Source organism: Erythrolamprus reginae, chromosome 1 (assembly GCF_031021105.1).
Source record: "Erythrolamprus reginae isolate rEryReg1 chromosome 1, rEryReg1.hap1, whole genome shotgun sequence".
In the NCBI taxonomy this organism is placed as follows: domain Eukaryota; kingdom Metazoa; phylum Chordata; class Lepidosauria; order Squamata; family Dipsadidae; genus Erythrolamprus; species Erythrolamprus reginae.
The window spans coordinates 446,403-473,863 of record NC_091950.1 but is presented as its reverse complement, the minus strand read 5'-3'; the positions used below and the strand labels follow the sequence as shown (position 1 = coordinate 473,863).

Sequence of the window (27,461 nt, the reverse complement as noted above, 5' to 3'; positions counted from 1 at the left end):
CCCCATTTTACCTTTATCTTTCTTGCCCTGGTTGTTAAGTGAATCATATCGTCATTAAGTGAACCTGGCTCCTCCCCCCGCCCATTAATTTGCTTGTGAGAAGCCGTCCAGGGCAGTCACACATAAGGGATCCGCTGACCCAGCAACCATCATAAATGCGACCCAGTTGCCTAGGGTCCAGTTTTTGACCTTTGGGGTCACTGTAATTGTCATCAGAGTGAGAAAGCGGTGGTCACTCCCCTTTTTAAGTGCTGCTGTAACGTTCAATGGTCCTGAAACCGACAGTTGGAGGCCGAGCCCCCCTGCAATGCCAGGTGGGGTTTTTCCAGGGCTTCCTTAGATGCCTTTGGTTCCAATGGAGAAACACTGGGAGAAGAAGGGGGGGGGGGAGGGGGGAGAGGGAAGAAACAGGAAATCAAGAGAAAAAAGAACAGAAGAAAGAAAACAGAAAGATAAAAAAGGAAAGGAAAACAAGAAAGGAAAGGAAAAATGAAAACAGGAGGGGAAAAAAGAAAGATTAAAAAAGGAAAAGAATGGAAAGAAAAAAATGGAAGAGAAGAGGAAAAAGAAAGGAAAGAACAAAGAAAAAAAGAAAGAAAGAAAGGTAAAAGATAAAGAAGAAAGGAAAGAAAAGAAGAAGAAAAAGAGAAGGAAGGAAGGAAAGGAAAGAACCTCTGGGTTCGAGAGACGCTGCCCTTCCCGAGAGCTGAGAAACGGCCTGGTGGGAAGGGAAAATGGCAAGCTCTTCCTATCAGGGTGCCAGGTCCTCTGAGCACGTACAGAGTGCTGCTGCAGGGGAGGCCACAGACTGCTTGCTGCCACGGGCGTCTCTGGGCAGCTGGCCAGTCTATTAATCCGCCCGGTCTTTGCAGCGGCCGGAGGAACCCGGCTGCCCTTTAGACCTCGGCTGCCCCCCTCCAGCCACCTCGCCTTACTTCCAAAGTTAGACTCGGATTACGACAGATGACGAGGCCACGGCATGAGGAGGCAGAGGCCGCGTTCGGTCAGGCTGCGAGGCAGGCGGGTCGCTGGCTGTGCTTGGGAGGGTCCCCTCCTGCCCACCCTCCCGGCCGAGAGGATGCACCCAGCCCTGGCCGTGGGTCCCTCCTGGTGCCCTCGGTGAGGTCCGGCTGGGCGGCAGCATGTGGGGGCAGCCGAGGCAGGCCTGGCAGAGGCTGAAGGCCTTCTGGGCCGAGAATGGCTTGCTGACCCTCTCCATCCTCTCCGTGGTGACCGGCTGCCTGCTGGGCTTCCTGCTCCGCTTGCTGGAACTCTCCCATCTGGTAGGTGGGGGTCTGCCGGGCCCTGGGTGGGGGGGTGAGGATGGCTGCCCCTCGGTATTTTTGTAAATAATATTTTTATTAATTTTTAAAAAACAATAACAAACAATATAGTCATATATATATATATGTATGTATATATCTCATATATCTCATATATCACATCTACTATTCTATTCTTATACTACTTTCATAATGTATCCTCTAATTGATATATTCTATTCCTTAATTTTCACTTCTATCCTTTCTCTAATATATTTTACTCGAGTATAACCTCTATAACCTTCATTGGGTATTACTGTGCATTGGACGAAATAAATGAATGAATGAATGAATGAATGAGTACAAATAATGCAAAGGCACGAAAGACATCAATAAGTCACTCCAGCAACTGTCCACTTGCCTTTCTGCAGCATCAGGGGGAACCCTTCAGACAGAGGGTGACCCAACAATTCCACTCCATGCCAGTCCGCCTCGTTCGACCCACGGAGGAAAAACAGCTGTAGTTCGTTGCTTTGCAGACGTTTTGTGACCCTACTAGGGAGTGTCGTCAGTGTGGAGAAGGGAGACGGGTTGAGGAGGGTCTCTAGGAGTTTGGTGGCTTCCCTGCAGATGTTTCTTTGTTTGTTTGTTTACCATATTTTATTTATTTATTGTATTTTGGGGCCGCCTTCTGCCACATGAATCCCAGCGACCGGTCAGGTCCCACAAAGTCGCCCTTCTCCAGGTCCCGTCAACTAGACCAGGGGTCTCCAACGTTGGCAACTTTAAGACTTGTGGACTTCAACTCCCAGAATTCCTCAGCCAGCTTTGGAGACCCCTGAACTAGACAATGTTGCTTGGTGGGGCCAAGGGGAAAAGCCTTCTCTGTGGGGGGCCCGGCCTTCTGGAATCAGCTCCCCCTGGAAATTCAGACTGCCCCCACCCTCCTCGCCTTTCGTAAAAGTTTAAAGACTGATCTGTGCTGCCAGACCTGGGGCCATCAGACCTTAGCCCCCTGTCTGACAAGTGTGTATGTCTAGTATGAATGGGAATGAATGATTTTTTATGTTATTAAAGGTTTTAAAGGTTTTTAGCAATATTAATTGGATTTTTGGATATGTACACTGTATATTGTTTGATATGTTGTGAGTTGCCCCGAGTTGTCAGATCAAAAAGATAAATAAACAAACAAACAAACAAATAAATAAATAAATAAATAAATAAATAAATAAATTGTAAGGGTTTTAAATTGTTTTAACCATTGGATTTGTACTGTTTTGTTGTTGTGAGCAGCTCCAAGTTTTCGGAGAGGGGCGGCATACAAATCTAAATAATAATAATAATAATAATAATAATAATAATAATAATAATAATTATTATTATTATTATTATTATTATTATTATTATTATTATTATTTGTTCTGTCGGGCTCTCTGGTAGAATCCTCCCAAAAATTCACAGGTACAAATTTCAGACACACACACGTTTGAAAATTCAAAACAATGTTCTTTATAATGAAAATTCACTTAAACCAAGCCCTCTTTTGGTATAGCAAAGAGCACTGGTCTCCAAGCAAACTGGTTGCAGCTGTGAGGCAATTCAAAGTCCTTCTTTCACAAAGTGAAACACACTTTGCTCTGGTTTAGTTTCAAAGCAGGCAAAAATCAGCACACAAAAAGTCAAAGTCAGTAAAGCAGGCACGAAACACAAGGATCAGATAATCCTCCACAATGGCCAAACCCACAGGCTGCTCTTTATAGCAGCCTCACTAATGACCACAGCCCCACCCAACCACAGGTGGCCTCATTTTCTTTGATAATAATCTCTCAGTTGTTGCCTATTTTTAATTATATTTCCGTGCCGCCCTTCTTACAGCAAGACAAGTACAAAATATGCGAGAAATCTAACATTTAAAATACTAAAAAAAAACATCAAATCTGGAATCACGTAAAAATCCACCAAGAGTCATATTCTAAAAACTCAATTCATTTAAAAAAAAACCAATCACCCACGTTTCATACTAGCACAGGTTATCCATTCGATCATAGGCCGGGGTAGATGTTAAAATTTCAATGACTCCCAAGCCTGTCGGCAGAGGTGCACTGATGATGTCAGCTAGTTTGGTAACACAACGCCTGCTAGAAAGGCACCAAGCTCAGAAAGCACCAAGGACCCTCTTCCTTCTCCTCTTGCCTGAAACCTCCCCTTCCTTCTAACACTGTTGATGTTCCTTAGATGGGCTATGAAACGCCCGGAAGAAAGCCACACACCCCCAGAGGGCACGCAGGGCTCCCTAGTTTTATTCCAAATCAGAGAAACGGTTTCTCCAGGTCCCGTCGACTCGTGAATGTCAGCTAGCGGGGAAGGGGCTTCTCTGTGGTGGCCCCGGCTCTCTGGAACCAACTACCGTACTGTCCCCACTTTCCTGGCCTTCCAGAAACCACCGAAAACCTGCCTTTGCCAGCAGGCCTGGGGGTCCCGTGAGAAATGGACATTGCTTATCCCCGGCCCCTATGGGATATGATAGGGATGTATGATATATAGTATGATTGCATTAATGTGATTTTAATTGTTTTCTTTTTACTATCTTATTGTAAGCTGGCCTCAGTCCTCCCGGAGTGGCCGGAACGCAAATTAAAATAAATTAAATTACCCTGAGGGGGGGACTTTTGACCCCCTTGGAGAGGGTCCGCAACTTGGGCATCGTCCTCGACCCACAGCTGACTTTAGAACATCATCTCTCAGCTGTGGCGAGGGGGGCCTTTGCCCGGGTCCACCTGGTGCACCAGTTGCGGCCCTATTTGGAACGGGAGTCACTGCTCACAGTCACTCATGCCCTCATCACCTCGAGGCTCGACTACTGCAATGCTCTCTACGTGGGTCTACCTTTGAAGAGTGTTTGGAAACTTCAACTCGTCCAAAATGCAGCCGCACGAGCAGTTTTGGGCCTTCCAAATTATGCCCACATCTCTCCAACACTCTGCAGTCTGCATTGGTTGCCAATCAGTTTCTGGTCACAATTCAAAGTGTTGGTTATGACCTATAAAGCCCTTCATGGCACCGGACCAGATAATCTCAGGGACCGCCTTCTGTTGCACGAATCCCAGCAACTGGTTAGGTCCCACAGAGTGGGTCTCCTCAGGGTCCCGTCGACCAGACAATGCCGGCTGGCGGGACCTAGGGGAAAAGCCTTCTCTGTGGGGGGGGCGGCCCTCTGGAATCAACTCCCCCCCCCGAGATTCGCACTGCCCCCACCCTCCTCGCCTTCCAGAAGAGCCTAAAAACACATTTATGTCGCCAGGCCTTGGGTCATCAGACCCCAGCATCTGCCCTCTGGTGTGAGAGTAGGTGTGTGACTCTTTGATTTTAAATGTTTAGGTTTTTTAAGATAATTTTTAAATTAACTATTCTATTAACTGGTTTAGAAATGTTTCATTTATTGTATGTTTTTATCAAAATGTTGTAAGCCACCCCAGTTTATGGCAACAAACAAACAAACAAACAATGCTTCTGCGCACACACAACCAGTGAAGTCCTGTGTGAAGATGCTCGGGCAAAAAAGATTTCGGCAATTTTCATCCATTTTTTGCTTCTCCACGTGCGCAGAAGCAAAAATATCAGCAGAAATTTCTTAAATGTTTCCCGCGCGACCGTCTTCACACAGGACTTTGCTTGTTGTGTGTGTGCAGAAGCGCAATCTCGCATCCAGAAGGGGGCGCAGGTGTCTACACACTGGCCGGGCAGACACCCGCAATGGGCACCGAGGGCGCACTGGCCGCACCAAAGAACGTCTTGCCCTGTGAATGGGAATGAATGGTTTTAAATGCTATTAAGAGTTTTTAAAGTTTTTTAGGTCTATGAATTGGATTTTTTAAGATATGCATATTGTTTATTGTTTTGATAAGTTGTGAGCCGCCCTGAGTTTTCGGAGGGGGCAGCAGACAAATCCAGTAAATAAATAAAATAAATAAAACCATGAGGCCTTCACTACCCCAACTGGCTCTCCCTTCTGACCCCTTGGCCTACGGGCCCCTCTGGCCCCACAGCGCCCTGGCCTCACCTTGCAGTCCCACCTCCCCCCCCCACTGTCCCTGGTGGGCGGGCATCCCACTCCACTCGGGGGTCTTCCTCCCAGGCCCCCCCACCTGCTTCATGGCTGGCGAGTCCTGCTGGGTCCAATGGGGAGAGGGGGGAGCCAGACCAAGCAGCCCCTGCCAGTTTGCCCACTGCTCTCCCCTTGAATGGAAAGAGGCTACTCTGCAAGGACCCTCCCTCCCTCCTGGAGACCCCTCCCCAGAAAGTGCTCCAGCCCCTCCCTCCCTTCCTCTGACCCAGTCCAAATAGCCATCCACATCCATCCATCCAAGTCCAGACTGAGGCCCATATCCAAAAAAGACCATGGATGGATGGATGGATATAGGGAGCGATTAGTAACTTATTATTATTATTATTATTATTATTATTATTATTATTATTATTATTATTATTATTTAGATTTCTATGCCACTCTTCTACAGGGCTTTAAAATTCTAAGAAGGAAACATCAATCCTAAAAAACATTAAAAAATCTAAACAATTCCTGTTCTGTTTGCATGCGTGGCACCGCTTTCTTTTAATGAATCCATTTATTGATGAGGTTTGTAACGTCAGCAGTGACCATATTGCAATGGTCAGTGCTGGCAGCGAGGGGCTGCAGCTCCCAGGAAAAAAATGCCCCCCCTCAGCAAAGCAGATGGTGGGACATTGATTATGAATTTGGGTGGAGGGAGAGGGCAGCTCCCGTGCTTCTCCGTTCAAGAGGAACAGCAGGCGGGAGACCATTGGAAAGCCCACCTCCCCATCTCAGATCAAAGCTGATTTGGGGGCTTGGGCCGCTCTCTGAGGTCTGAGCCCAGCCCACCCGACAGGGTTGTTGGGCAAAATAGAAGGAGGAAGGAGGGAAGATGAGACATGTCAAGGGAGGCTCTGGACCCCCCAGAATTGGTGATGCTCACCCCAAAGATGGTTTTTATTGTAAAGGCAGGTGGACCTTCGGATTTCAGTTCATGCTCTAGAACTGAAGAGGCTTCTTGGGTGAGAAGCAAAACAGCTTTAAAAGGAAAAATAACTGCATTCAGTTTTAGTCTCCACGCTGCAAAAAGGATGTGGAGACTCTAGAAAGAGTGCAGAGAAGAGCCACAAAAAGGACTAGGGGACTGCAGGCTAAAACACAGGAATAACGGTTGCAGGAACTGGGCCTGGCTAGTTTAAAAGAACCAGGGGAGACGTGAGAGCAGCCTTCCAATATCTCAGGGGTGGCCCCAAAGAAGAGGGAGTCAAGCTATTCTCCAAAGCACCTGAGGGTAGAACAAGAAGCAATGGGTGGAAACTAAACAAGGAGAGAACTGAGGAGAAATTTGCTACACAAACGTCCCATGTTTTTAAATGTCTTCGTTTTGTTTTGTATGTTATATATATACATGTTTATAAATAAAACTCTATTTTTTTTAAAAAAGAACTAAGGGGAAATTTCCTGACAGTCAGAATGGTTGATCAGTGGAACTACCTGCCTCCAGAAGTTGTGGATGCTCCAACACAGAAAGTTTTTAAGAAGGTGTTGGATAACCATCTGCCTGAAGTGGTGGAGGGTTTCCTGCCTAAGCAGGGGGCTGGACTAGAAGACCTCCAAGGTCCCTTCCAACTCTGTTGTTATTATTATTCAAAAACCAGAAAGTCCATTTGCCTTTACAACAAAAGCCCCTTTGAGACGAGGGTTAGGTATGTTTGTGTAGTCTTGTTATAAAGATGTTATCCCCTCTTCATAACCAGAATAAAGATGGGATTTTAAAAATATGTGTATATATCTAAAAACAAGCCTGGTTTGTGGCAAAGGGACAAAGAATGCCAGTCAGAGGATGGCAAAAATGGGATGATGATGATAATAATAATAATAACAATAATAATAATAATAATAATAATAATAATAATAATTATTATTATTATTATTATTATTATTATTATTATTATTATTATTATTTGCAGCCCTCAATGGGGCCACCCTCCCTTTACATCAGTTGTTCTCAACCTGGGGGTCGGGACCCCTTTGGGGGTCAAACAACCATTCCACAGGGGTCGCCTAAGGCAAATTTCCCCAGGTGTTAGGAACTAAAGCTTCTTTTCTGGCACCTTGGAACATATTTTTATAATCCGACCAATCAGGCGTTGACAGTGGGGGAGGGTCCCTTTGACCTTCACGCCAATCAACTTCAAGCTTTGTTGGGAGAATGGGTGCTAGACTTATGGTTGGGGGTCACCACAACATGAGGAACTGCATGAAGGGGTTGCAGCATTAGAAAGGTGGAGAACCACTGCTTTACATGCACAAAATGCCCAGATTTATTTATTATTTATTTATGTACTATTAAATTTGTATGCTGCCCCTCTCCCTAGATTTCTTAATATGGAGATGGACCCAGACTCTGGTTAGTTTGTGGGTTTGATGTACTGCGGTTTCTGAACTCCCTGACATTTATTTTATTCATTCATTCATTCATTCATTCATTTACTTATTTATTTATTTATTTATTTAATTCAACGTCTATGCCACCCAAACTCAAAGGACTCAGGGCGGCTTACAAGAACCTGAGAAATACAAATACAAATACAATGAAAGGCAGTCAAATCTAAAAGTCTAAAACTATAAAACCCCAGTTAAACCCCACAGTTTGACTATCATGCATCCCATTCACACAACTTGGGCAGGATCGATGTCAGTTCATGGGTAAATTCAGGCCCAGTGGTGTGCATATAGCCGGCAGGGGGACGTGGGTATTTGGGGGTCTCTGCAGTGGAGGGGGGCAACATCACCCCAATGTCTCATCCCAGCGTTGGGAGTAGCCTCCAGGGCACAGGGCTCAAACCCCCCATGCCTCCCACCCCGATCCAAAGGAGAGAGAAATCCCTGCTTAGGATCACTAATAACAACAACAGCAGCAGCAGCAGCAGAGATGGAAGGGACCTTGGAGGTCTTCTAGTCCAACCCCCTGCTTAGGCAGGAAACCCTGCACCACCTCAGACAGATGGGTATCCAACATCTGCCCACTTTGGTTATATTAGAGGTCTAACAAGCAGGAAGAGGGAGATGGTGGTCCCCCTGTATAGAGCGCTGGTCAGACCCCATTGGGAATAATGCTGTGTCCAGTTCTGGAGACCTCACCTACAAAAAGAGATTGACAAAATTGAAGGGGTCCAAAGACGGGCTACAAGAATGGTGGAAGGTCTCAAGCATAAAACGTATCAGGAAAGACTTCATGAACTCAATCTGTATAGTCTGGAGGACAGAAGGAAAAGGGGGACAGGATCAAAACATTTAAATATGTTAAAGGGTTAAATAAGGTCCAGGAGGGAAGTGTTTTTAATAGGAAAGTGAACACAAGAACCAGGGGGCACAATCTGAAGTTAGTTGGAGGAAAGATCAGAAGCAACCTGACAAAATATTATTTGACTGAAAGAGTAGTAGATGCTTGGAACAAACTCCCAGCAGACGTGGTTGGTAAATCACTGAATTGAAACATGCCTGGGATAAAACATATATCCATTGGAAGATAAAATACAGGAAATAGTATAAGGGCAAACTAGATGGACCAGGAGGTCTTTTTCTGCCGTCAATCTTCTATGTTTCTATCCAACATCTGCATAGTTGTCCAACTGCATCCTTTCTGAAAAATAGATGCTGCTCAACTAAGATTATGGGCCAGGGGTGCGAGGGGGAATCCCCCTGATGTTTTACCAGGGGTGGTGAATATTACGTCCATCACATTCGAATTGTGTATGAGTGTGACGCACGTGGGCTGATTGGACTCCTTGCCATGTGGGCTTTATCATTGGGGTTTTTATTGTTAAATGTTTAATATTTGATTTCATTTTATTATTGTATTTGTGTTTTTTATATTGTTGTGAGTTGCCCTGAGTCCCATTGGGAGTGGGCGGCATCCAAGTCGAAATAATAAATAATCATAAATAATAATAACTGGACTAGCATGATGTAGGGTCTCCTGCACCAGCAGGGGGTTGCACTAGATGACCCGCAAGGCCCCTTCCAACTCTAATAATAAATAAAATAAATAAATAAATGATGAATGACAAATGATAGACAGTGCCAAAGCTGGTGTAGTTGCGGGGAGTTACTTAGAGGAAAGCTGGCGTGCACCCAGGAAGCCCCAGACTCCAGGCCCAGGGCTAAAGGGCGGGAGAGCAGAGAGAAAATTGCTGAAGGGAATGCGGGGGGTGGGCTCCAGGTGGGGGAGGGGGGCGGCCTGGGGAGCTTCCCCCGCTCAGGACAGCCAGGGAGGGTCAGCAGCGTCCCCCTGCTTGGGTGCTTGGAATTGCACATGAGAAGAGATCTTCTTTTTCTCACTTTCCTGAAGTTGCTGAGAAAGTTTTGGGCGGCAGCTGCCTCTCTCTCCCCGCGGAGGAGCCTGACCTCTTTGTCTTCCTCCTTCAGGAGAAACAATACTTCTCCTTCCCGGGAGAGCTCCTGATGCGGATGCTGAAGATGCTCATTTTGCCCCTCATCACCTCCAGGTGAGTGCAGCCCCCTGGGGTGGGTGGGCAGGTGTGGGAGGGGGCGGATCGCAGAGGCTCCCGGAGGCTTTCGGTCGCCCGGCCGGCTGGCGGGAATAATTGCTACTTGGGAGTGGAAGGAGGGAGTGAACTCTGCTTGGCAGCTGGGGCCGCCAGTCACAACAACAAGCAAAACTTTTGAATTGCAGGGTTGTGAAGTTTCTCCGGGCGCAGCTGGTTCTGTTTGTGTAGCACAACTCTGATCCTGTGGGAAGGAGAGAAAGTAAACTTAGTTCAGAGTTCGATCTGAGGCCGGGCAAACTCTTCAGGCCCAAAGCTGCTGGCATAAGGCTATTGTTTGACCCCTGGTCTCTTGGTGGGGGGCAGTTGGTGACCCCAAGTTAAGATCCTGGAGTTGGTAGTCCAATACAGTGTCCCTCAAGCTGGCCACTTTAAGACAAATTGACTTCAGCTAGCTTCAACATAGACTTTTAGAAAACTTCCACTAACATCTACATCTAGACTTCTAGACTTCCAACTAACCAACTAGCTTCAATAACAACTGGTGTAGGGGCTCCTGCTTGAGCGGGGGGCTGGACTAGATGACCTACAAGGTCCTCTCCAACTCTAATAACCTGTATCTGTAGCTACATAAACTTCTAGAAAACTTTATCTAACTTCTGTGTGGAGTTCAAATAAATAAATTCAACTAACTTCAACATAAACTCGTAGAAAGCTTCAACTAACTACTATGTAGGCTCCTAGAGAACGTCTTCAACCAGCTTCTATACAGATCTCAATTAACCAACCTCAATTAAGTTCTACAGGTACGAGGATTATCCGGAAAGTAAGGTTACAAGACATGTAGATCTCTCGTGGGGAATGTCCGCGGGGGACGTTGGTGTGAGTATCGTGTAGCCGGAAGCCAGCGGAAGAGAACGGAGGGTGCCAGGGGTCAGTAGATCATCGACTGGCCTTGTGGGGAAGGTTAGAGATGACCATCCTCATTCCATTCCCCTCCAAGTGCGAAGTGTGTGCTGTCACACGCTACCTGAGTGCGAAGGGCGTGAACGCTGCTGCGATGGGGTCCGAGATGCTTATTTGAAGCGCACAGAATGGACAGAGTCGGTGCTGGCTGAGAATTCTTGACCGTTTCGAGATTGAAAGCAGGGGTTTTCTCGGCTGTAGAGTGACCGGAGATGAAACTTGGCCTTAATATCACCAGTCTCCAGAGAGCAAAGGTCAATCAATGCAGGGGCCCCATGCCCGTTCTCCTTCAGCCAAAAGATTCAGAGCTCAGCAATCAGTGAGAAAAATCTCGGGCCCCATCGCATCCGTGGTCCTGCCACTCACACCCAGGCAGTGTGTGACAGCGCCCCCTTCGCCCTTGGGGGGAAACGGGATGAGGAGGCTCCTCTCCCCCTTCCCCACAAGGCCAGTCGACGACCTCCTGACCCCTGGCACCGCTCGGTCTCTTCCGCTGGCTTCCTGCCACATGAGAGGAACGCCCACTTCCACCGTGAACATGAGAACCACGGGCCTTGTAACCTGACTTTCCGGATGACCCTCGCAGTTCCGGAAAACGCCAACTACATCCTCCGTAGCCGCCTGGGGAGTTCTGGCAGCAGAGGTCCAGGTGTCTTAAAAGTCTTAAAAGCTCTGATTCAGCCTTCATGGCTATTTCCCAAGTTTAACGTTTCTTCTTGTTATTTTTTTCCTTGCCATAATCGACAACCCAAGTCTTCAGAGAGGGGCGGCATACAAATCTCATAAATTATTATTATTATTATTATTATTATTATTATTATTATTATTATTATTATTATTATCCCTCTCTGCCCCTCTTGTGACTCACTGCTCTTGTCCGGATTCACGGCCCGGCTACTACCAGTGAGTTAGCAGACTGTGCACTGGTAGCCGCTGCCAGATTGTGCAATTTGCACACAACCACTCCGGTGGCAGTCAATATTGTGCATTTTTTGCTTCGTGTGCATGTGCAGAAGCGAAATGGTTTTTATAAACTCAGGGTGGGGGTTGGGAACGTACCTAATATTCCTGCACAACAACCCTTTGAAGAGGGTTTGAGATGAGAGGCAGGGACTGTCCCCAATCAGCCAGGCGGGCCTTGTGTCTAAGGCGGGACTAGCACTCCCCCATCTCCTGGTGATTGGTCCAAAGTCACCCAGCCACTTTTCATGCTTAAGGCGGGGCTAGAACTCCCCGCCTCCTGGTCAGTATTGGGTCGCCAGCCGGCACTGCATTCCGGTAGTGAAAATGGAGGTGGGTGTGCAGCTGCACATCGCCTGCCTGCGCACATGCACGGCCTAGTGAGATTTTGCTTCTGCGCATGCACAGGTAGACGGACGTGCTCAAGAGAGAGAGAGAGAGAGAGAGAGAGAGAGGGATTTGGGAAACGTTTCGCTTCTGCACATGCAGGGAAAAATGGCTGATACCTCACATGTGCACGAGTCTTCGGAGAGGGGCAACATACAAATCTAATAAATTATTATTATTATTATTATTATTAATAATAATAATAATAATAATAATGTCCTCTCACTAAGATTTTGATTCCTGTGCATGCAGAGAAGCAAAATCTCGCTGGGCCCTGCACATGTGCACACTGGCGACACTCGGCTGCGTGCGCATCGCACCCGTAACGTCAGTAAGTAGCAGCCCCCTCCTGCTCCTGCAGATTGGCCCAAAGGCCCCCAGGCACTTTTCCTGTCTGAGGTGGGGCTCGAACCCCCGGTTTCTAGCCTGGAGCCTTCCCCACTAGGCCAGACTGCCTATCAATCTCCCCCACCTCCTGGGTCGAGAGCTGTTCGTTTCCCTTCCGCTCCGGCTTGTTTCTTCGGCCAGTTTCCCTTCTGTGAGCCCAGAGAGCTGCTGGAGGTCAGCCAGGGTCTGCCACCTGCCACCCCGGCTCTGGGCCCACGTGCAGCAGCCCCTCCCTCCCCCCCCCACAGCCCCCCCACTACTTAGCCTCTTTCGATTCCCCTCCCTCCCGCTTCCCGCTAAGGAGATCAGCCTCCCCTGCGGAGATTAGACCTTCCCTCTGACGAAGGCGGATCGGCCGAGGTGACCAGGATCAGGCCTCACCCGTCCAGGCTTCCAAAAGAGGGGGGGTTCCTCTCTGGGGGAGACCCTAGACCCTTTGCCTGCCCAGGGAGACCCTCCCCTTCCCTCTTTTCTTTCTTTCTTTATTCATTCGTTCATTTATTCATTCACCCACTCTGCTCCAGCCAGCAGCAACAATGGATGGATGTTTTTATTATTATTATTATTATTATTATTATTATTATTATTATTAATAATAATAATAATAATAATAATAATAATAATAATAATAATAATAATAATTTATTAGATTTGTATGCCACCCCTCCCTGAGGACTGGGGTTTAAAATTTTGAATTTATGTTTCATTCTTGTACACACACACACACACACACACACACACACACAGGGGTCTGCAGGACATGATGAGAAACACTGAGAGCTGGATTTGTGACCATTTCGAGCCTTGGTGGCGCCTTGGTTAGAGTGCAGCACTGCAGGCTCCTTCAGCTGTAGTTCAGCAGTTCAAATCTCACCACCGGCTGAAGGTGGACTCAGCCTTCCCTCCTTCCCAGGTGGCTCGAATGAGGACCCAGGTTTTTGGGGGCAAGAGGCTGAGTCTAGCACTATCACTTCCTCCCTCCCTCCCTCCCTCCCCAGTGGTCAGAATGCAGTATTGCAGGCTGACTCTGCCCACTGCCAGGAGTTTAATCCTGACTGGCTCAGGGTTGACTCAGCCTTCCCTCCTTCCCAGGTGGCAAATGGGGACCCAGATTGTTGGGGGAAATATGCGGCTTCTGTAAACTGCTTAGAGAGGGCTGGAAAAGCACTATGGAGTGGTATATAAGTCTAAATGCTATTGCCACTCCTTCCTTCCTTCCTTCTTTCCTTCCTTCCTTGCTTCCCTCCCTCCCTCCCTCCCTCCTTCCTGCATTCTAACCACTGTGCCACCCAGGTCCTTCCTTTCTTCCTTCCTTCCCTCCCTCCCTCCCTCCTTCCCTCCCTCCCTCCCTCCCTCCCTCCTTCCTTCCTTCCCAGGTGGGTCAAATGAGGACCCAGATTGTTGGGGGCAAGAGGCTGATTCTGTCAACTGCTTAGAAAGGGCTGGAAAAGCATTATGAAATCATATAGAAGTCTAAATGCTATTGCTATTGCACTGTGGCCGCCATCTTGCCTTTTTTGACCTCACCTGACTGACAACCTGAGCCCCTGCTGCTCCCATGTAAATAGAGGAGGGGGATGACCGCCTCCCAGCCCAGCTGACCTTGCGCCCCCGTCCCCATGCCAATCTCTGCTCGTCTGCCCCCCTGCAGCCTGATGTCCGGCTTGGCCACCATGGACTCCCACGTCTGTGGCAAGATGGGCTTGCTGACCATCACCTACTACCTCTGGACCACCTTCATGGCCGTCACCACCGGCATCGTGCTGGTGCTCTGCATCCACCCAGGAGCCGCCGCCCAGAAGGAGGAGCACTCGGTGGGCAAAGTGGTGCTCAGCTCAGCCGACGCCCTGCTGGACCTCATCAGGTAGACATGCCCGGCCAGCCTCCCTCGGCCCCTGGACGGGCAGCAGGTTCGAGGCAGCTCCTTCAGCTTTAGGGCAGGGAGGGCAGTGGTCAGCTAAGGCTGCAGTGTCACCCGTCAGGACACGGCCAAAGGATTTATCTATGGTGCAGATTCAGTGACTGCTAAGGTCGAGTGGTGACGGGTGCTCGCCCCTGTGGCTCTGAGGGCTAGCAGAGTCCAGCACAATTACACTACTGCACCTGGGCCACGGGCGCACCTGCGTGTCCGCACGCGATTTTACTTCCTGCCCAGGTGCAGTAGCAGGATTGTGCTGGACTCCGCTAGCCCTCAGAGCCACAGGGGCAAGCACAGCCACCGTTCCACCTTAGCAGCCCCCTCTGGGCCTGAGTCGTTGTTCTTTACAAAGACTGAACCAAAGAATGTGTTTAAAAGGTTGGCTCTAATGGTTTCATCATTACGGTCATTACCATTAGATCCTTTTAGGGATGGGATGGATTTTGAGTATTTGAGTTGACTGTTTACAAAATTATAGAAGGCACGAGTAGAATTGGTGTGTAGAAGGATTTCCTCTGGTTTGATGTGATCATTGGTGCATGGGGGAAATCAGGAGATTCAGGCAGTTGAAATGAGAATAAGGACTTATTGCAAACTTAATCTCTCTGCAAGAATCTGGCCAACTAACAGTCAAGGGAAATGAGCAGGAGATAAGAGTAGAAGGCATTCAAGGTGGGCTGGACTGAGATCTCTCGTGGGCGCGAAGAGACTCAAAAGGCTTAGGACACGTTTAATTCTTCCTCCCTGCTCCTCTCTTACCCCCGTTCCTCTTTGTGTTGTCTTCTGCAGAAATATGTTCCCTTCCAACCTGGTGGAGGCTTCGTTCCAACAGGTGAGCTCCTGGCCCACAATGGCTTCTCTCCACTCTGGGGTCTCACCTGCTGCTACTCCCTTACACCTTGGGAGGCAGTAGGGAGGGGATTCTGTGACCTGGCTTCCTCCTCCCCATCCCTGAATTTGAGTAACAAATTTGGGCTGGTTTGTGCCTCCTGCCTGTTGGGGTTGGCTCCCAGCCAGGCCCTCCGGCAATGGACTTTGAGCCTGATGAACTGGGGCCATCTGGGCACGGCTGGCCCGTGTGGCTGTTGGAGGAATCAGGCAGTGAGGAGGAGGAGGGAGAGTCTGGGTATGAGGAGCCTGCAAAGGCTATAGAACCCCCAACTGGGGATTTGCCAGGGTCTGAGGAGGAGGAAGAGGAGATAAGGGATCCAATCCTGAATGTACGGGTAAGAAGGATATGGGGGAGGCAAGAGCAGTTACGGAGGCTCAGAAGAAGGAAGTGAGCACACCTGGGCATAGTCTGCACCCCCAGAGTGTATGTAAGGGGGAGCAGTTGGAAGGTGCTCTTTGCAAAAATCCACCGTTCATGGCTCCGGAGGAGAAGAGCATGCGAAGAGTTGTTTTTGCCTGATAAACCTTGCTGCAGTATTGGACATTTCTAGGGTTAATATTCTTATAAGTAGACTTTGGCTCAAGAAGCAACTGTTTGGGAATTTATCTTATCAATTTGGCCTCACCGCCTGGATTTTGGCAGTTTAAAGGGATTATTTGGTCTTTGTTTGTGCAGTCCAACAAAAGCCATTGTAAATAGACTCTTGTTCATTTTGAAACTTTTGTGTTTGAGTTTTAATCTGGGGCTAATTACTGGCCAGCTTCCGGGTGAGACAAAACACTGCCACAACGAGAGTCAGACACACCAAGGAGCAGCCAGTCTCCTAGAGGATCCCGGATTTAGGGGGGGCCCTAGAGGTCATGTAGACCAATGTTTCCCAACCTTTTTTGAGCCGCGGCACATTGTTCATATTTTCAAAATCCTGGGGAACACTGAAAGGGGGGGGAGGGGCGGGCTAAAGAAAAGTTTGGACAAAAAAACCTCTCTCTTCCTCCCTTTCGCTCTATTTCTCCCTCTTTCTCTCTTTTCCTTCCTTCCCTTCTTTCTCTCTCTCCATCCCTCTTTCTTTCTTTCTCTCTTTTTTGCTCTCTCTCTCCCTCCTTCCCTTCCTCTATGTCTTTCTCTCTCCCTTGCTCTCTCTCTCTCTCTGTCTCTCTTGCTATGTCTCTCTTTCTTTCTCTTTCTCTTTCTCTTTCTCTCTCTCTGTCTCTCTTGCTATGTCTCTCTTTCTTTCTCTTTCTCTCTCTTTCTCTCTCTCTCTCTTTCACTGTCTTGCTATATGTCTCTTTCTTTCTCTTTGCCTCTCTTGCTATCTCTTTCTTTCTTGTTATGTCTCTCTTTCTTTCTCTTTCTCTCTCTCTCTGCCTCTCTTGCTAAGTCTCTCTTTTTCTCTTGCTATGTCTCTCTTTTTTTCTCTCTCTCTCTGCCTCTCTTGCTATGTCTCTCTTTCTCTCTCTCTTTCTCTATCTCTCTTTCTCTGCCTCTCTTTCTTGCTCTGTCTCTCTTTCTCTGCCTCTCTTGCTATGTCTCTCTTTCTCTCTCTCTCTGCCTCTCTTATATGTCTCTCTTTCTTTCTCTCTCTCTCTCAGCTGACTGCAAGCGGGAGCCCTGACGGCGGCAGCTGGACGTGCTGCTGGACACCGTATATGCCAGGCCCGCAGCACCAGCATGTACGACATCCAACCGCCACCGTCAGGGCTCCCGCTTGCAGTCAGCTGAGAGAGAGAGAGAGAGCACTCCCTCTCGCCGCCACCATCTCCCCACGACTGCCTGCGGCCGCTGCGGCCACCCCCACCCCCCACCCCGCTCCCATCGCCAGTGCCCTCCCGCCGGGCCACAAAGGACACTTGCCGTCGACGCCAGAGAAGCTCCAGCTGGGCGGGGCGCTGCCGGTACTTCCGTCCTGGGGCTCCCGCTCGCAGCTGTCAACCGGCTCCTGCTTGATGCCGCAGTTTTCGGCGCTCTCCTGCTGGGCCCCAAAGAAGGAAGGCGGGAAAAAGGCGCGAAGAATGGAGCTCTCCTTCTTCCTGCCTTCCTTCTTTGGGGCCCAGCAGGAGAGCGCCAAAAACCACGGCATCGAGCAGGAGCCGGGGGACAGCTGCGAGCGGGAGCCCCAGGACGGAAGTACCGGCAGCACCCCGCCCAGCTGGAGCTTGGCGGCACACCTGGCCATGTCTCGCGGCACACTAGTGTGCCGCGGCACACCGATTGGGAAACGCTGATGTAGACCACCTCCCTCCTCTGTGGGGGAACACAACCTCTTCCTGACAGGGGCCCTATCACTCCCTCTCCTCCTCCACCTTCTCCCTCTTCTTCATCATTGGTCCCGATCAGGCGGGGATTGCTACTTATTGCCGCTTCCGATGTGCTTCCCATGGAGCTCCATGCGCCTGGTGTGTGCACGCTTGTGCATCTGAGTGAGATTTTGCTTCTGCACATGCACAGAGAGCAAAGTCTTGTGAAGGGACACGCGTGAGTGATTTCAGCAATTTCTTTTGCTTCTGCGCATGAGCAGAAGCAAAAAATCACCAAAATCTCACATGCGCATCCCCTCGCAAGATTTTGTTCCCTGTGCATGTGCAGAAGCAAAATCTCGCTCAGATGAGCGCACACACGTTGGCTATGTGGAGCTGCGTGCACTGCTCCATTTTTGCTACTACACCTATGGTGTGGCCCGTACTGGTAGTAACCCGATACTGGTCCCGATGAAGGGCTGGGGCCAAAATCGGTGTGGAGGGTGAGGGAGGGAGGGAGGAGGGGGGCCTGCCCTGGACCCTTTCGGCTGCACCCGATACCTTTGGGTCCTGAGCCTGCAACCCTAAGAGGAGATTTCCCCCACCTGAAATCCCAACCGACCCCCCTGCTCGCTTTGCCTTCCAGTATCGGACCGTCCTCGTCCCTGTCGTGAAATCTCCCAAGGTCCCAAAGAAGGCCCTCTCGTCTTTCAGCTTCATCTACTTGGTGCCCGATCCTGGGAACCCGGAGGTCCAGCGTCCCGTTGTGCTGGAGATCACTCCCTCGCCGGAAATGATCTACGAGGCCCTCCCTGGGAGCAACAACGAAATGAACGTCTTGGGCATCGTCCTTTTCTCGGCCACGGTTGGTACGTGGTCACCGCTAGCAGGGGAGGGCGGCCCCCCATCTCTGGGGTCCCTTGGGGAGAGAAAGGGGGCTGCCCTCTTCTCTTATCCCCCCCCCTGAGAGAAACATCATGAGCAGGCGGGGGTTGGTGCTCCTGCCGCTATCAGTGTGCTGCACAGGAAGCAAAATCTTGTGAGGGGAGGCGCACGTGAGATTTCGGCCATATTTTTGCTTCTGTGTGTGCACGAAGTAGCCTGCAGCGCTGCACTCTAACCACTGTGCCACCCCAGAAGAAGGGCTCTCTGAGTGGTCTTCATCTCTGCAAGGCTTCGTGGTGTTTTTGTGGGAATTGCCGTCCTTCCATTCCTCACGGTCTGGTTTTCCGCTTCTCCGTTGAGCATCAGCCGGGCTCTCCTGGTGGCCTCCCAGTCACGAATGGATGGGCTCCCCCACCCCCCCATAACGTGGCCCTGACCTGGCTTCTCCTCCTTCCAGGCCTCCTCCTGGGGAAGATGGGGGAGCGTGGAGCCCCCCTGGTTAACGTCTGCCAGTGCCTGAACGAGGCCGTGATGAAGATCGTGGCCATGGCAACGTGGTAAGTTCGAGCCTGCCTTTTCCGCCCCCCCCCCCCAAATTCCGCAGTTACATCAGGGGTGTCGGCCCCAGACCTGAAAGAGGGGAGGGTTAAGGTTCCAGGTAGCATCCGAACTAAATCAGAGTCCGAGTCTCCTCAAAGTCCCAACTTATTGCCGCAGCCACCACGAATCCCACCCCGGTGAAACTTCACCTCCCTTGTCCCTCCCCCACCCACAAACATGTCACGTTGCCCACTCAGATTGTTTCATTGTGGCCAGCCCTCCTTCCGCTTCTGCCCAGGTGGGTGGGCACGGGATAGCCTTGAACCCCTCAAAAGAAAGGAGGGTTTGTGGCTGCATCCGTTCTCTCCTGGAAATCCCCCCTCCCAAGTCTCCCTCCACCTCAGGCCTTCTACAGATAGTGGGTCAAGCCGTTGATTGGCTTGAGAGGGAGAAGGTCCTTGTTAGAGCTGGTGCCCAGGTGTAGTGTTTACACACCTGGCAGGAAGGCAGGTGGGTGATTTATGGGAATTCTTGGGAAATTCCCAAAGAGATCGAGAGAGGAAACAGGACCAGATGAGCCAAGTCTATTTGTTTAGAGTCTTCAGAGAGGGGCGGCATGCAAATCTAATAATAATAATAATAATAATAATTATTATTATTATTATTATTATTATTATTATTATTATTATTATTATTATTATTATTATTATTATTACGTCAGTACACAGCAAACGAGATCACTATGCTGGATTTCGTATTTCATCACCAGTCGGGCGCTTCCCAAGCACCTAGGACTGTGTGATGTAGCGGCGAATTCTGTTTGCCAATCCCAGTCAAGCGGCCTTTTGCAATTGACAGGTGGAGATTTTGTCAATTCCGATGGTTTTCAAATGTCCACTGAGATCCTTTGGCCCTGCGCCCAGCATGCCAAGGACCACTGGGACCACTTCCACTGGCTTATGCCAGAGTCATTGCAGCTCGATTTTTAGATCTTCGTATTTCACTAATTTCTCTACCATTATTATTATTATTATTATTATTATTATTATTATTATTATTATTATTAATAACAATAACAACAACAACAACAATAACAATAATTTGAGTTATATGCCGCCCAATCCTGAAAGACTCAGGGCATCTCACAACAGTATAAAATTAGAATAACAATAGCAATAGCGATAAAAAGAAGTCAAAGAAAAAACCGAGCGATTTCTAAAATTTTAATTAAAACTTAAAAAACAATTCATTAACACACGTACCAGCCACACGTACCAAATTCAAATATATGGACACGCTAAGTGGTTGATTTAGGGCCCCCAGGCCTGCTGGGCATAGCCAGGTCTTTGTATCCTTACAAAAAGCCAGCAGGGTGGGGGCCGTACGGACCTCGGGGGGAGTTGATTCCATAAAGTTGGGGCCGCAACAGAGAAGGCCCTATCCCTTGGTCCTGCCAACCTGCATTGTTTAGTCAATGGGACCCGGAGGAGCCCGATTCTGTGCGCTCCTTAGCATTCTAACAGAGGAGGAAAAGAAGAAGGAGAGGGAGGAAAGGAGAGGGGGGAAAGAAGAAGGAAGGAAGTGAGAGGAGGAAGAGAGAGCGGAGGAAAAGAAAGAGAGAGAGGAAAGGAGAGAAGAGGAAAAGAAGAAGGCAGGAAAGGAGGTGAGAGGAGGAAGAGAAGAAAGTCCTTATGGCTATTTGTCAAGATTACTGGTGGGGCCAAGTAGCCCATGGGACTCTGGGTGGGAGGGGGGCAAATCCTTTGCAGAACCTCCTAAGAAAATTTGGGGCTCCGTCCCTTGTCCTGGACATCCCAGGTTGGCCACTATAGAGACCTCTGCCCTGCTACGAGGTCTCTTGGTGGCCATCCGGTGTCCTGGATGCGCCCAGCCTTCCCCTCTCCATCCAGCCCCTCCCCACCCCCATCATCCTGCCCTCTGCTCCCACCCACCCTTGCAGTCTCCCTGGGCCAATCCCGCTTCCTCCTGTGTGTGCAGGTACTTCCCTTTTGGGATCGTCTTCCTGATCGCTGGGAAGATCTTGGAGATGGAAAACCCAGCGCTGACGGGCAAGAAGCTGGGCCTCTACGCCATGACGGTGGTGACCGGGCTGGCCATCCATGCCCTCTGCTTCCTGCCCCTCCTCTTCCTCATCCTGACCCGGAAAAACCCCTTCCCCTTCATCCGGGGGATCCTCCAAGCCCTGCTGATCGCCTTGGCTACTTCCTCCAGGTAGGAAACCCCAAAGGGACAGTCAATGGGGTGCGGGAGGGGGTCCATCTTTTGCCTTCTGCTTCCCATGGGGCACAGCGGGCACGATGCTGCCCACTTGAAGGACCCACTGGCTGAGGAAGCCTCTGATGTCTCCAAGGGCAGCCAACGGAGAGATCCAGAATAAGCTACTCATTCCTCCCAATCCAAAAGGGGCTTTTCTTTGAAGATGTTTGGAAGGATTGATACTCCTTGCCGACAGCTGGTCATTTGCAGCCTTTTTAGAGAGCCCTTGAGGCTGCTTGGAGATTTTTATCTGTGTCCTCAGTGTCACCAGAGTGGTGCAAATGGTTCTTGTAGTTGTTGTGGCCCGTCCACATCCTGCTCAGCTGATCACGGATTCCGAGGACCAAGAGACGGGTGTGTTTTGGTATCCTAGGCAGACAAGAATGGATTGAGGGAAGAGGGCTGTGTGTGACTAGCTCTGTAGAACACTTGGCCATGCCTTGTGGCTATATAAGGAGGTGTCTTGTGATGAGCCAGCGTGATCGTCAACATTCGACAAAAGGAACATGGATTTGACATAGTGATCGAGAACTTTTTCTGCTAAAATAAAGCATGTGTAAGCTGCAATTTGCCCTTCCGGGATTCCTGCCAAGGCCCTGTGAGTAATTGGTGATTAAAAGACGGCATCAAAGAAAACATTTTAACGAGCTTTTGGCTTCTGGCCTGAGACTGTGATAATGGCCAGTAATTGCCATGGACTGCTTGCCAGCGTTCCCAAATATCTATTGCTAAATTTAACTATTCCTGCTTTGAATTATTTTGATAATATATGCTGAAAATTGAGTAATCTGGTTGTGTGGGGGTCATTTCTTGGGAGGGGGGCCCTTCTTGCCTAGACAGAAGAGTAGCCTGCAATTTATCTCGGATTTCCAGACTAACTGCAGACTACAAGAACCTCTTGCACTACTCGAGTAATCCTGAGGACACAGATAAACCTCCGAGCAGCCTCAACAACCCTGTCAAAAGGATGCAAATGACCAGCGGTCTAAAAGGAAGGTAAAGGCTTCCATTCCCCACCATTCGTTTAGAGCTGAAGAAGGATAAGAAGTGAAACATCTTCAAAAGAAAACCCAGAAAGTCCAGTTGCCTCTTGAAAAAAGGCACCTTGGGAGCAACCATGACTTGGATGGTTGAGAATCTCCATAGACATTCATCTGTATGTCAGTCATTAAATGAAGCTCCACTGTTCAGGGGCAGTTTAACCTGTCAAAGCCACATCCTGAGGACAAATGTGATTGTTTCCAGGAAGTATCTCAGTCAACACTTCAAGATGGTGAGGAAGCAGGTTGGGTCCCATTGGTCTCCTCCAGTGGAGCTCCCTGTACAGTCTTAATAGAATAACAAAGTTGGAAGGGACCTTGGAGGTCTTCCAGTCCAACCCCCTGCTTGAACAAGAGACCTTCTCCCATGCCAGACAAGTGGCCGTCCAGCCTCTTCGTAGGAACCTCCAGTGATGAAGCACCACAACTTCTGGTGGCAAGCTGTTCCACGTATTAATTGTTTTCCTTATTCAGAAGTTTCTCCTCAATTCCAGGTTGCTTCTCTCCTTGATTACCATATTTTTTGGAGTATAAGATGCTCCACACCTACATTTTTGGGGAGAGGAAAACAAGAAAAAAAATCCCGCCTCTACCTCTGCCTCTCTGCAATTTGCCTCCTTGCGGCAAAAAGCAAACATCCCCTTTCAGTTTCAGCAATCCTGATTAGCACAAGGGGGGGGGGATCTGCCTCTGCCTCCCTGCAGCCCATAACAGCTGATGATCGGGAGGCCCCTCCAACCGACAATCAGCTGCTTGTGCTAATCAGGTTGTGCTGAAGCTGAAACTGGAACACGCTGTTTGCTGCAAGGAGGTAAATTGCTGGGAGGCAGAGGCCGATGTATGTGTGTGTGTGCCACATTCAGCATAGAAGTCACACCCAAATTTTCATCCTCATTTAGGAGGCGGCCTGTATCTTGTATTCCAAAAAATATGGTAGTTTCCATCCATTGTTTCTTCTCCCACCTTCTGGCGCTAGCCCCTCTTCTTTGGGGCAGCCCCTCAGATACTGGAATGCTCCTATCGTGTCACCTCTAGTTCTTCTTTCCATTGAAGTCCACCTTGGTCCTTCCAAGCCCTTGGAGCTCTGGCAGAGGAATTTCAAGTGGGGGAAAGACGGGAATCTTTTGGCTTTCCACTTCATGCCTGGGGATTTCCCCATAGTCCGTTCCCACATCTTTAAGGCATCCAAACATTCGTAGGAAACACAACAATTTGTGTCAAGGACGGAGGGTGGATACACAGAGACGTTTTCTACAGTTGTGTTGATGACACTGCTTCTTCTCCTCCCTGGTTGTTTCTGTTGTGTGTCCCCCCTCCTGCCCTCTCTCTGGGTGCTGGGGGGGCTTCCCCTAACAAGTAACAATAGCAATAGCATTTAGACTTATATGCCACTTCACGGTGCTTTCCGAGCCCTCTCTAAACAGTTGACAGAATCAGCCTCTTGCCCCCAACAATCTGGGTCCTCATTTGACCCACCTTGGAAGGATGGAAGGCTGAGTCAACCTGGAGCCGGTGGTGAGATTTGAACCACTGAACTACAGATAGCAGTTAGCTGAAGGAGCCTGCAGGGCTGCCCTCTAACCATATCCGCCACCTCGGCTCTGCCTCCCAGCTCAGCCACGCTGCCCATCACCCTGCGGTGTCTTCTGGAGAACAACCGGATCGACAAGCGCATCGTCCGGTTCATCCTCCCGGTCGGAGCGACCATCAACATGGACGGGACTGCGCTCTACGAGGCCGTGGCCGCCATCTTCATCGCCCAGGTGAATGAGTACGACCTCGACCTGGGACAGCTCATCACCATCAGGTAAGGGTCACCTTCTCCTCTGCCCTGCGGCCAGCTCAGCCCTCCGACTATTTCAGGTGTTGCTGCCCTGGTTAGGATTAGTCTTAAGAGTTGGAAGGGACCTTGTAGGACAGTGATGGCCAATCCCGACCCTGGCCCAAGCAGTGGACCCTCCACCATTTCTGACAAATGGCAGTCCATTCTCTTTTTGAAAGCCTCCAGGGGTGGAGCTCCCACAACTTCCAAAAGCAACTTCTGCTGCATTGATGAATTGTTCTCACTGTGTCAAAATTCCTCCTTATTTCCAGGTTGAATCTCGCCTGGGTCAGTTTCCCCCCATTATTCCTTGTCTGGCCCTCAGGTGCTTTGGAGAATAGCTTAACCCCCTCCTCTCTATAGCAGCCCCTCAAATATTGGAAGACTGCTATCCCATCTCCCCTGGTTCTTCTCTTCACTAGACCGGCCATGCCCAGTTCCTGCCATCGTTCTTCTCATGGGTCAAGGTTCCAGGTCACATCCGAACTAGATCAGAGTCCGAGTCAAAGTGCTCCTCAAAATTTCCAATTTATCACTGGAGCCATCCTGGCACCCACACTGGGGGACCTGAATTTCCCACCCAGGTGAAAGTTCACGTCCCTTGTCCCCCACCCACAACCCTGTCACGTTGCCCACTCAGGTTGTGCCAGCGTAGCCAGTTCTCCTTCCACTTCTGCCCAGGTGGGTGAGCGTAGGATGGCCTTGAACCACTCAAGATAATGCTTTGTGGCTGCACCTGCCCCCTCCTGAAATCCCCTCTCCCAAGTTCCCACAAACATCAGGTCTTCTATAGATAGGGTGGCAAGCCATTAATTCATCACAAATTCTGCACCGGCTTGACAGCATGTTTAACCTCCATGATTAGTCATGGCTGTGTCCAAACCAGGGTCCTCTGTCCAAATAGTGGTGCTCCAGGTGGACCTGGGCAAACGCCCCCCTCGCCACAGCCAAAAGATGATATTCCAAGGTCAGCTGTGGATCGAGGAAGACGCCCAAATCAGTAGACCAGTGCAACGTAGTAGACCTCATATACTTAGACTTCAGCAAAGCTTTTGATAAAGTTGACCACAATCTCCTAATCCACAAATTAGAAAAAAGTGGGGTAGATTACAACACATGCAGATGGATTAACATTGGCTGACCAGCTACACCCAACGAGTTGTCCTCAACGACTCCATATCCACATGGAAGAAGGTAGGCAGTGGGGTACCACAGGGTTCTGTCCTGGGCCCTGTGCTCTTCAACATTTTCAGTGCTCTTCAACATTTTCAACACCCTGGTCAGACCACATCTGGAGTACTGCATTCAGTTCTGGTCACCACACTTCAAAAGAGACATAGAAACTCTGGAGAAGGTGCAGAAAAGAGCAACCAAAATGATTAGGGGACTAGAAACCAAGAATTACGAAGAGAGATTGCGGGAACTGGGCATGGATAGCCTAGAGAAAAGGAGGGTCAGAGGGGACATGATAGCAGTCTACAGGTACATAAGGGGCTGCCACAGAGAGGAGGGGGTCACTCTATTCTCCAGGGCACCAGAGGGCCGGACGAGGAACAACTGGAAGCTGACCAAGGAGAGATTCAACCTGGAAATTAGGAAGAACTTCCTGACCGTCAGAGCGATCAACCAGCGGAACAGCCTTCCAGCGGATGTTGTGAACTCCCCTACTCTGGACATTTTAAGGAAGAGATTGGACTGTCATTTGGCTGGGGTGCTGTAGGATTTCCTGCTCAGGCAGGGGGTTGGACTCGATGACCTGCATGGTCCCTTTCAACTCTAACAACGAATGAATGAATGAATGAATGAATGAATGAATGAATGAATAAATTGCGGACCCTCTCCGAGGGGGTCAATAATCCCCCCCAGGGTGATGGACAGACAGATGGAGGTGTCCTTGGGAGGCAGAATCCGCAGCCATTCTGTCTTGTCAGGGTTGAGTCTGCGTCCGTTGTGGGCTCATTAAAAGAAGAAGAGGATGATATTTGGGGTCATGTTCCATGTGCCTTGGGGTCAGCTGTGGCTGGGTCAACTGCCGACAGCTGAGCATCATTGTAGAAGGTCCAACGTGCACGGCCGCAGCCCAGCCATCGGCTTCTCTCTGTGCCCACAGCATCACAGCCACGGCCGCCAGCATCGGGGCTGCCGGGATTCCCCAGTCGGGCCTCGTCACCATGGTCATCGTGCTCACCTCCGTCGGCCTCCCCACGGAAGACATCACACTCATCATCGCCATCGACTGGGCCCTGTGAGTCTCCCTGCCACCCCCCACCCCCCTTCCACCCTTCTGCGGGTCTCTGGTGGCTGCAAGAGGCAGGGAAGGATGAAGGAGAGAGAGGCAGAGCTCAGGGTGGGGGGCCTTGGCACTCTCTCTTGGCTGGAGGTTTGCTTGCAGATGTTTCATGAGCTGGCTAGGTAACGCCATCAGTCTAAGCAGGCAGCAACCCACATATACACACAGGGAGCATTGTCACAGGTTGTTGGGCAATGAAACATCTGGAAACAAACAAGCGTGAATTTTACAGGATGAAGAAAGCTAAGCCCCCTTCTCCCGTAGAGTGAGAGGTGGGTGGGGATTGGTTCTTTCTTTCTTTCTTTCTTTCTTTCTCTCTTTCTCTTTCTTTCTTCCTTTCTCTCTTTCCTTCCTTCCTTCCTTCCTTCCTACCTTCCTCTTTCTTCCTTCGTTCCTCTTACTTTCTGTCATTCTTTGTTTCTTTCTCTCTCTTTTCTTCCTTCTTTCTTTCTCTTTTTCTTTCTCTCTCTCTCTTTCTATCTTCCTTCTTTCCCTCTATACTGGATTTATTCATTTCCATATATATGTAGGCCCCTTCCCTAATGGGGCCTTGGAGGAGGGGTCTTTGGGCCTCCTTTTCCTTCCTCTACCTGAGAAGCCCAGCAAACAATGCTGCACGATAATAAATAAATGAATGAATGAAGAGCCCCTCTGAAGGAGACCCTTAGGGCCAATCCCCTGCCTCCTGTGATCTGCTATGAGGGAGGGGTCCCCAATCGATTCCTCTGTGCTTCCCCACCCCAGGGACCGGTTACGCACCATGACCAACGTCCTGGGTGACGCGCTGGCTGCCGGGATCATCGCTCACATCTTCCGGAAGGACTTCGCCCCAAAGGTAACCCCGGAAAGGGTTGGAGTGGACGTTCCTGGAGCCCCGAGGGAGGGAGCAGCTTCTATTCATTTTCTCCTTCTCCCCCCCCCCCCCCCCACAAAGGACCCTGTGAACAACGATGCCTGTCCCCACCCTCAGGACCTCGGGGCGCAAGGAATGGAGGAGGCCCTGCCTGCACAGAACGGTCACTGCATCTGCGAGGTGTGA

The 27,461-nt window shown here is 49.7% G+C and overlaps 1 protein-coding gene across 1 annotated transcript; it reads left to right on the top strand.

The window, feature by feature from the left end:
* Positions 1-963: 963 nt before the first annotated feature.
* Positions 964-27,461, top strand: LOC139158143 (excitatory amino acid transporter 5-like). The gene is given in 12 exon segments (XM_070735562.1): positions 964-1,129; positions 1,132-1,283; positions 9,745-9,824; positions 14,176-14,388; positions 15,232-15,274; positions 18,215-18,437; positions 18,911-19,010; positions 20,992-21,225; positions 23,923-24,117; positions 26,243-26,377; positions 27,167-27,257; positions 27,357-27,461. Coding segments are annotated over 12 exon segments (1,737 nt in total).